The sequence below is a fragment of the Vipera berus genome (genome assembly GCF_964194415.1).
Source record: "Vipera berus genome assembly, chromosome: 4".
Lineage (NCBI taxonomy): Eukaryota > Metazoa > Chordata > Lepidosauria > Squamata > Viperidae > Vipera > Vipera berus.
In genome coordinates this window covers 86718880-86730005 of record NC_138206.1, presented here as the reverse complement: position 1 = coordinate 86730005, position 11126 = coordinate 86718880, and the positions used below count along the sequence as shown (strand labels likewise).

General features: G+C 39.5%; 1 protein-coding gene across 2 annotated transcripts in view; it reads left to right on the top strand.

The window, feature by feature from the left end:
- Window positions 1-2716: 2716 nt before the first annotated feature.
- Window positions 2717-11126, top strand: part of REV1 (REV1 DNA directed polymerase) — a 67163-nt gene continuing 58753 nt past the window's right edge. For both annotated transcript variants that reach the window (XR_014026248.1, XM_081326424.1), the window contains exons 1-3: window positions 2717-2848; window positions 9988-10054; window positions 10553-10685. Coding sequence is in view for 1 of the 2 variants with exons in the window: in XM_081326424.1 (XP_081182550.1) it covers window positions 9998-10054; window positions 10553-10685 (190 nt within the window). In the remaining variant the exon portion in view is untranslated. The remainder of the gene's footprint in view (window positions 2849-9987; window positions 10055-10552; window positions 10686-11126) is intronic.

Sequence of the window (11126 nt, the reverse complement as noted above, 5' to 3'; positions counted from 1 at the left end):
CTTCGGCTTTGAAACGGAGATGAGCACCGGCCCCTAGAGTTGGAAACAACTAGGATGCATGTGCGGGGGAACCTTTACCTTCCCAGGCAAATTAACAAACTAAGCGAACACTGGGATGGAATAAGAAAAACTAAACCAGTTTTTATTGCTAAAAGCAAGCTTTCGTTGGCTAACTGCCAACATCGTCAGGATGGAAACGCTGCGGTGGGGAGATCGCGTTTATATTATTAGTGTCTGCACTCTGCTCATGAAGTGCGTCACCAGTCTGTTTGTTGAGGCTGGCCGTATTCCTTTGAGTTGTCGCTTATCCATTTTTGAGGGATGTAGTTGTCTCTGAGTGTCTGTTGTCAAAAGTGGATTGCTAACAGTTCCGTGTGTTATAGCCATAGCTCTAGTCATTGCCCGTGTTCTTATACCAGAGGTTCTAAATAGTTGTTTTTCTTCTTCCATGTTCTACAATGCAGGGTGGTTGTGTGTTTGTGCAATCTTGATTTTGATACAATGAGGCGCTCTGTAAATGCTTGGGCTGTTTGCCTCCATATCGCGCACGTCGTTCCTCTTCCCAATTCCTTAGTGCCTGGTATGCAGGGGGGAGGTCTATGTGCCGGTTGATAGAGGAGTGGTTTGAAAACCAAGCTTCCTTAAACAAGCGGCCGCCTTTAGTATTGTCACTGGCAATTACCTCGGTCCCTGTTTAAGACATGGTCATGTGTAGCCATGTGTGCCCACACCTGTGAATGTTGTTCTTGTCTTCTAATAGCGAGCTTGTGTTCATGCACTCTAGTCCTCAGTCGTATTGCCGTCTCCCCAATGTAATTGCAATTGCAATTCTGGCATGACATCTTGTACACAACTGAGGAGTTTTCTTCATTGTGGAGTGGATTTTTAGGGAGCATGACACAAGCTCGCAAAGTCCGATCCGGTCTGTGGGCAACACCAACCTTGTGAGGGGCTAGTATGCACGCTGTAGCCTCGGATACACCGTGGATATAAGGCAGTGTTATCCGTGATGTTAAGGCGTTTTCACATTAATGGCGGGTAGGTTCACCTGGCCTGCTGTGTTGTCTAATGAAGTTAGGTGGATACCCATTGTTTCTGCAGACACGATAAAGGCGGCATCTTTCTTCCCTTTTTGCCTTGTTTGTGCTGCAATGTGTGACTATACGTCTAAAGAGCGTCCTAATACAGCTGGACTTATGGATTGTGGGGTGATTACTTTCGTAATGAAGCATCCTGTCCGTATGGGTGGATTTACGGTAGACCGATGTGTGTAACGTCTAATACATCTAAAAAGGCCAAAGCCCCATTGGTCTCTTCTGCTGCAGTGAAGAGGCTATCAGGATAGATGGAATTGAGCTTCCTCATCAGCCTGTCCTTGTCCTGCCTTTTGATGATCACAAAGGTGTCGTCCACATATCTCACCCAAAACTTGGGGCGATATGTGGACATCACCTGGGTCTCTAACTGTTGCAGGACTGCCTCTGCAATGACACCAGATATGCAATGACACCAGAGATGGGGGACCCCATAGGGGTCCCCTTCACCTGTTTTATTTATTTATTTATTTATTTATTTATTTATTTATTTATTTATTTATACATCATACATACATACATATACATATATATACATACACACACACACAAATATACTGCTCAAGAAAATAAAGGGAACACAAGATAAGACATCCTACTATTAAATACAGTACATTGTGTTGTTTAAGTGTTCCCTTTATTTTTTGAGCAGTATATATACCGGTACATTCAAATAAACCAACGTAAGATGCATCGGTAGCAGGCGATCTTCCTGTGTACTGTGCATATTCTTTAAAAACGCAGTAATGGTAACGTTTGTTGCATCACAGATTAAAGGGAAACATGCAGAAAAATCCAGTTTCTTTGCATTTAATTGTATGGACCGATACAGATACACGAGACTGATCCGTGTACTTGTTTGATTAGCAGCAGTAGCTAGTTATAGGCCCAGGCGCGCGTGTAAGGAAATAAACCCGGTGAAGCTCGCTCGTGATTGCAAGAAGCCCTTGCAGGCGCCGCCTCCGTTTTGCTGCAGAAAATTACGGAAGCGCCCCGGCCGAAGCCAAGGGAGGACGTGAATAAGCCAGCAGGCTATTCTGAGCCGCAGTTCGGCGGAGACATCTCGTCTATATATAGCGCTCCCCTCCGTGTACTAGCCGGGCTATTCCTCTCCTCCCCCTGCTTCCCTTTCTATTTGCGAGCTTGGAAGGAGAGCTTCAGCGCTGGAGCTTAGACGCTTCCGCTCTCCTCCTTTACGGGGCGCTGAAACTTGGCCCTCCTAGCCTATGGAGAGCGCGCAGCCCTCAGCGCGAGAAAAAGAGGCGGGGAGAGGTCAGGGAAAGAAGGCGAGAAGCCGAAAGAAAAAGGAGGGGCGATATTTTCCCTTTCCCCAGACGTCACGTGATGTTCGGAGACCGCTTTTTTTTCAGAAGCTCTCGCCCGCGGCGGAGAGGAATTCTGTATCTGCTCAGGGTCGCGCGAGTCCTCCGTGCCTCTCGCCACCAGGGGGCGCCGCCTCAGGGCAAGAACGGCCTGCTGGCGCGAACGAGCGAGCATCGTCGTCGATCGTAGGAAAAGGAGGGAGAGACGGGCAGGAGCTGTTGATTGCGCGACACTTTCTGCGCGCCGTGCGTGACGCGGCGTTCTGAGGGAAAGGGGAGGTCGGAGAAAGAGGCGGGGGAAGGGGTAATCAGAAGCGGCGAAGGCAGGCGAGGAGGAGAAGCGCGAGCGGCGGACGCGGAGGGGACGCGATGTGAAATCCTGCGAGGCCCGGGAGGGCTAGACGGCGATCCCGCCTGCATCCGTGACGAGAGGTGAGGGAACGGTGTCGACTCCTTTCAACTCCCGTCCGCGGTCGAGCGGAGGAACTCCAGCCAGTCGCTCTCCGACTCGTCTCAGGCAGGCCCGCGGCAATGCCGGGCCGAAGCGGCTCTCCCTGTTTGGCGTGGCGGCCACCGCACAGTTTCTGCCCGGGCAGCGGCTTACATAACCAACTGCGCCCGGGTCAAGCAGTTGTTACTCGCGGCCGCCGGCGACAGGTTTGCGCTGCGCTTTGTATCGTTAATCACAAGGGCCTCTACTGTGCCCTGGCCGCTTCAGACACAACGTGACCGCTCCCGCGGTGAGCTACGAAGCCAGTTGCTCGAGGCGGCCGCGGCAGAAGCCACTGCGGACCGTGCGGTGGGGAGGGGGTCTCCTCCTGCGAGGGGCCACACCAGAGGTGCTGTCATTAGCTTTGGGTGATAATGAGTGCAAAGCATCCGTTGTGGGACCCGTGGCGCTGTCCGTAGCTTTCCATCGCTGCAGCTGTCTGCGTTTTGTTACTATTATTCATTCTCATTATGAATTATAGGCGATGAGCGGAGGTGGGCAATTCGCTTTGGTTGCCGGGCGCCAAGAAAGGAAGTGAAGCTGTAAGGTTTTTAATGAGGCTGAGGGAAATTCGCTTTGCTAGACAGAAGGTTTTTGTAAGACAGCCGCAAAAATAAGCACCAGGCTCAGAATAAAAAGACTGGATGGAATTGACAGCACTTTAGACTAAATGATGTGAGTTAAAGAACAGGATTTATTTAAGTGCTTAAAAAAATTCTTGTAAAAATGGTCATCCAGATAAAGTGAATTCCTTAAAGGTTGCATTAGCAGATTCTTCGCGTAGGATGTCATTTGTATATAACAGCTATTCAGTTGGCATATAGGAAATACTTTCTGTAAGGAAAAATTGTTCCCACTAATTATGTATGTCAAAGATTAAGAACAAAAAGGTCAAACCAATTTCTTAGAACATTGCTTTATTCTGTGACTTTGTAATAATTTTGTTAAACTCATAATTAATAGGACTGGTATTTGGAGAATTACATATTATCCATATTTCCTTTTCTTTTTCTTTATTCTGTAATCTACAGATTTAATGAACAATTTGGGACTTTTATCAGTGGGGGCAAGTCAGCATTAAGAGAGTTTCTTAAAGAAAACTTTAAACAATTCGAAATAATTGTAGAAGATTTTTAGGTACAGATAGTCCTCAACTTATGACCACAGTTGAGCCTAGAATATATGTTGCTAAGTGAGAAATTTGTTAAGTGAGTTTTGACCCATTTTACAACTTTTCTTGCCACATTTGTTAAGTGAATCACTGCAGTTGTTAAATTAGTACCATGGTTGTTAAATCTGACTTTGCTTGTTAGAAGGTCACAGATGATGGTCACCTGACCCCAGGACTGCAACCGTCATAATTATGAGTCAGTTGCCAAGTGTCCAAATTTTATTCATGTTAATATGCATGTTAACGTGCATCCAAATGTAAATCATGCGACCATGGGGATCCTGCAATGGTCATCAAGGTGAAAAATGGTCATATGTCACAAACGTAAGTCAAGGACTACCTGTATTTTTATTTAATGTTTATTGTAAGCCTATTTAGGCACATTGGAAAGATTTTCTATTTTCCATGGAACTTTGTCCTGAGAAATCTGGATACATTTATTCAGCAATCCAATATAGAGCTTCATAGTAAAATTCTTTGGATTATCAAATTAATCTGTGGTAATTTAAGAAGAAAGACTCAATTCATTCAACTGTGCTTTGATTTTCAAGCGGTGTGCATACAGTATTAGATTTGGAAATGAAATCCTGTTGTATGCAAATATTGATTTTCCGGTTTTAAAAATTTTCAGTTAAATTACTTTAGGAAATGTATACTGCTCAAAAAATAAAGGGAACACAAGATAAGACATCCTACTATTAAATACAGTACATTGTGTTGTTTAAGTGTTCCCTTTAATTTTTTGAGCAGTATATTTATTTTGAGTACACTGCTTTACTGGTGTATGTTCTTAAAATCAGATTGAAAATAAGCATATTTTATGTAGGGGTTATTCAATTTTTTAAAAAAAGGTTCTTAGAAGTAGTTTAGCACATAATATAAAGAGTAAATTGCTTTTCTCTTTTTCTCTAGACAATTTTCATTTGAGTATTATTAAACCAGTATTTAATTTTTTCCAATTAGCTGAAAACATTTTAATGCTTTTTAAAGAACAAGTAAATAATTTATCAAAATGTTAAAAATATTGCTCCTTTTAGTCAAAAGTGCACAAATTTGGCCAGATTAAAGATGTACTGCCATTGAAAAGAGGAGAGTTCCACATTGAAAATTAAAAATGTTTATTAATTTAATCAGTTTATGATTGCTATAAGTTATCTTTCTCCCAGAAGCTCAGGTATCAAAATGAAAAAATATTGATGTACATAACTGTGTTACATTTTTCTTTTTTCTAAAAAAGCAATCATGAAAAAAATCTGTGAAAAAGTATTGAAATAATACAGGAGAGTATTTATTTGAAAACCATAGTTACCCAGTTAAAAAAAAGCTAAGAGAAAACACTAATGTAGAAATTTTACCAGTTAAAAGTAGATCTTTAAAGGTGTTCAAGGGTAGGACAATAGTTTTTTTCTTTATAAAAGCATTATGAACATTTACAGCTGTTCTAAAAATGCATAAAATCATATCTATATGAGATAGATGATGGACATGAGATGTAGTGAAATGAAGAAAATTTTATTTTTAATGTTTTGAGATACATGGTGACTTTTACTGTAATAATTCTATATTTGAAAATGGATTTTATTGTGAAATACTACCTGTATATAGTAAATGCTTGTGATAATTTATGTTCGTTATTTGTTTTACCATATTTATAACCTGATTGAATTCTAGCAGTCTGTGTGAAAATACAACAGAGAGAAAACAAATTTAGTATAATTTAAAAATGCAAGTAAACTTGGCAAGCAACCTTAAATTAAACTATGTGGAAAATGTTTACTGAAACAAATTGCTTTGGCCTCTTTATAAAATATCAACAGGGCAAGGGCCATGCATACCTCTGAGAGAATTGGGAAGAAGAGATTCTATAAAGTGGGAGCTGTTACTGAAGTGACATGTCTTTTAGGCCACATCCCATGTACATATCATATTTTTTAAAACATTTAAGGTCTCTCTATATATCACCAAAAACATACCTTTACTTTCTAAAGTTAAGTTCATGTTATCTGTTCTTTATTACTGAATTATTGAGTTCAAAAAATGGTGAATTCTTCCACTGTTTGTGAGGAAAATTTCAATCTAAATAACAGACTAAGCAGTTTAAAGTTTTATTAGGTTAGCGTTCTTTATTCACCTATCAAATTCATTGCGTGAATGTTCTGTTGATTTAATTCATCTCCTAATGTTATAAACATGAAATGATGTACAACATATAAACAATGCCAAGATCCTTCAAGAAGATATAAAATAGATATTTAGTGAAGCAATATTTGTTTTGAATTTGGTGAAACAAAACTACATAGAAAACTTTTAAGTAATGTTTTGAAGTTATGACATAGACTTCGTGAAGTTAGTAATGTCATAATTTTCACTATTTTAAGTAAGAAAAATAATTCTTGTAATTTCAAACCATGGAATGAGAAAACAGATTTTTAACATTGATCAAAGTATATTTATTTTTATAAATAATTCAAGATAGTGAACATACCTAATATTTCCTCTAATTTCCCCACAACAACAAACTTGTGAGGTGGGTTGGGCCCAGAATCACTCAGTCAGCTTTCATACCTAAAGTGAGATTAGTACTCACAAGCTCCTGATTTGTAGTCTGGTGCCTTAACCACTTGACCAAACTAGATATAGGCAGGTACTTTAAAATTAAATATTGTAGGGTTTTGCTTATCATTGCTACTCTCTATGTGTTGATTTACATATAAGGCTTTGTATCCTTAAAAGGTATATTCATTTTCAGGATGTTTTGCAAAATAGTAGGGCTGTGCAAAGCCTTAGAAGTCCTTTAGAACGGGGGTCCCCAACCCCCAGTCCGTGGACTGGTAACGGTCCGTGGCATGCCAGTACCTGGTCCGCATAAACAAGCAAAGCCCAATCTGTGGGATGCAGGCAGCACACAAAACCACTCACTCTGGTCCATGGAAAAACCTTTCTCCATGGAACCGGTCCCTGGTGCCCAAAAGTTTGGTGACCTCTGCTTTTTGAATACGTAGGAAATGTTTACAATGATTAAAGCAGCTGCATCATTTTCCAGGTTTGTATAGCACATCAGAAGCTGCTCTTGGCTGCCTCCACATACGTATTTATGCAGAGCCTAGGAAATACTGTACTGCTTTAATTATTTAAAAATTGGCACTTCATATTCACTCTTCCACATTCTGAAGTACTACTTTTGAAGGATTTGCATAGATCTAATGCGTAGTTAAAAAGGGTTAGTTAGGTTAGCAAGTGTTTCAGAGAATGCAGTACCCTGTGCTAATAATAGTTCATTGTAGTTAGCGTACGGAAATTAATAAAAGAATATATGAGAAACTTTAAAAAACAAATATTTAATGAGTTTAAGATTTTATTTTGCTATTTTTTATTTTAATAAAATTAATGTGTTTTGATTTAAGGAAGAAAGAAAAGAATAATTTGGAAGCAGATACTTTGGGCAACTTAAAATTTGTATACATAATGCTGTCTGAAAACACTCTGAACTTCCACCGAGCCAATTGAAGGCAAAACTAGAAACTATCCTGTCTGATTGTTGCCTGATCTGATTTACCCCTCCCCTCTTTCCCAAGAAAAAAGTTCAGAAGCATTAGTGAGAGTGAAAGGGAACTTAAAATTACAGATGGGTGCAATTATGTATCTCTTCCAGTACTTGTCAGCAATCAACAGCATAATGTATAGGGACACTAATTTAACTATAGAGTCCATCTGTTGCAGTAAATGTCTGAACTTTGGTAAACATTGTTGATGTTTATATGGGAAGCCAATCATAAACCCAAGTTAAAAATATTTATTGGTCAATTATCTGATGATACCCAGCTTTTCATTTCGACCCCAAACCACCCCAGTGATGCCCTCGACGTGATGTCCCGTTGCCTGGAGGCGGTCCGGGTCTGGATGGGGAGGAACAGGCTTCGGCTCAACCCTGACAAGACTGAGTGGCTGTTCGTGCCGGCATCCCGGGAAATTCAGATTACTCCATCTCTTGCTATGGGGGATGAGCTATTGCCCCCCGTAGATAGGGCGCGCAACTTGAGGGTCCTCCTAGACTCACAGCTCTCTTTAGAAGATCATATTGGAGCTGTGACTAGGGGGGCCTTTGCCCAGGTCCGCCTGGTGCGCCAGTTGCAGCCCTATCTGGACCGGGATGCCTTGCGTACAGTCACTCATGCGCTCGTGACCTCTCGTTTGGACTACTGTAATGCTCTCTACATGGGGCTGCCCTTGAAGACCACTCGGAGGCTCCAACTGGTGCAGAATGCAGCCGCGTGAGTTGTGTTGGGAGTCTCCCGATACTCCCATGTTACACCTTTGCTCCGCGAGCTGCATTGGCTGCCGGTTGCCCTCCGGGTGAGATTCAAGGTGTTGGTAATGACCTACAAAGCCGTACATGGCATGGGTCCGGATTACCTACGGCAACACCTGCGGCCGGCGTCAACTTCCCTCCGTCCAGTGCGCTCCCACAGAGAGGGCCTCCTCAGGGTGCCTCCGATCAGAGAATGTCGACTGGTGGCCCCCAGGGGGAGGACGTTCTCTGTGGGTGCGCCAGACCTGTGGAACCACTTGCCGGTTGAGCTCCGGATGGCCCCCGACCTTCGCTCCTTCCGGCGGGATCTAAAAACTTACTTATTTGAGCAATCCAGCCTGGTTTGATGGGGTTGGGGTTGGGTTTTTAACATGGTTTTAATTATTGTATATATCGGGCATAATTATTTAATTGTTTTTTAACTTTTGTACTTTGTTTTTTAATATTTATTGCCCTGTACACCGCCCTGAGTCCTTCGGGAGAAGGGCAGTATAAAAATTTAATAAATAAATAAATAAAATCTTAGATACTTCAGGTTTTTCTCCACAAAAAATTAAGAAAATATGAGGTAGGCTAGAATGAAAAAGTACTAATTTCAAATTCTTAAACAAATAGTTTATAGAATTATGCATACTTTGGATGTTAAATTATTAATAGTTTCCATTTGTAAACATTTTAAAAATATTGATAAGCATCTTTAATTGTTCTGGATGTTTTAAAGTTCAGGATAGAATCATGACAGTAATGAGAGGGAAATTCTTCCGTGTTCTTTATTTATGTTTATGCTACCTGTACAGTACGACTTCATAAGGGAATAAAACAGGCAAGTTCTGGCAGGACTGGTATAATTATTTTCTTCTTCAATTCCTCCGGAGACAATGATAATTAATCCATTTTCCAACTTTGTATTGAAAGTCATGGACTTTAATTTATAATGAATTTTGCCTTGTTTATGTCTTCAGAGTGTTCTATCATAGCAATCACAAGTGAAACAGTATAGTTAAACTTCCTGGTAGATACTATGTATATGATTGTGCAGTTGGATATCTTTAAGACCTTTTGAGAATATAATCAATATTTATTCTGAAATATAGGTGTGTCCTTTATTGAAATAGACCATTGACTTTGTTATATAATTGCTGATAGTAGTTCACAAGCTCCCATCTGCAGATGGAAGTTTGAGGATATTGGTGAAGGCATCCAGCTTGCCTGTCCCTGACTCTTATCCATGTAATATTTATTTGAAATAACAGCATTGTTATCTTAAGTTAATGCTCACACAAATATGATACAAACTTTGAAAAGGATAGGATTCTGTGCTGTTTCTGAGTATACCTCCTTTTTTCTCTTGATATCATTAATTGTTCAGTTGTGGGCTTAGCTCTAAATATCACAGTATTGGCGGTTATTTTAGTGTAATTAAGCATCAAACTACACCAGCATATAGCATTAAGATATACCTTAAGTTAACTATGAAATGAGGAAATATTCAGTCAAATGTTTTTAAAGAATTTGCAAACTATAAATTAGTATCTTGTAGAAACAATGTATTCAAATGATTTCTGGAATAGTTAAACGCCTTTTTTCCCTTCCACAAATAGAAGGTTCACTATGAAGCAAGGTGGATGGAGAAAACGAGCCAGTGACAGAGATGGCTGGGGGACATGGGTAAGTATATGCAGTAAAGCTTTTAACTACATAAATAAACATTATTTGAGAGAGAATTAAATATTTTGTACTACTTTAATGTAATTATTTCATTAATAAAACATATTCACCATTGCCATGCCAAACAAGTAGTGGTAAATACTTCAACTTCAGATAGGACTGAAAATCATTCTGATATTTAGAAGTAACTTAAGGTTGACACATAAGATTTATAAAATGTACAGTGCATATAAAGATTAAACATGTAACACTTCTCATTTGAAAAATGAAATTGATATTATGTATATAGGTCAGAGGCTGGAATCTCATTACTCAGCAGTAATAATGTGATCTCTTTGATTTTGTTAGTATGTTTTGTTAGTACTGTATGTTTTCTAAAGCATAAGTTATGAATTAGCATTATGAGTATTTCACACTTATTAAACTGTTTTTCATATAATTGTAGAATCGATCAAATTGATAATCAACCTCTAAAGATCCATGTTATTTCCATTCAAGGGAGGATATATGTCTGCCAAAGTCCAGAAATTGGAGAATCAGTTTCATTCAGAGTCAGCTCTGAAACATCAGAAAGATGAAAATTCATCCAGCATTTTCAGTGGAGTTGCCATCTTTGTCAATGGCTTTACAGGTGATGCTTTTATTTTTATAAACTGTTCAAAATGTCCTCTAGGAATATAGTTAGGGTTAAGAAAAAATTAATAAAGATACTAATATCTGAGCAAATGGCAAAGCTGTAAGTTTATTCTGTTCCTAACTAGAATCTTCTATAACTTTGCTAAAAGAAGAGCCAGTTTTTGCTTCCCTAAATTCCCTGAATGAAATGTTCCAGAATGCAGTGTTATTGTACTCCTATTTATTTTGATAAAGATTACTTTAACTTAGTTTTTCAAAAAAAACTGTGTATATAATTGCAAAATGCAAACTGCAGATTTACACATTTCTTTTCTGCTTTTCATCTGAATTATGAAATGAAGAGCAGGACTGATGGGTTTCTACTTAAAAGATACTTCTTTTGCTATTTATGTATAGTAGTCTTGATAGTTGAGTGGACACTATCACTACACTTGTG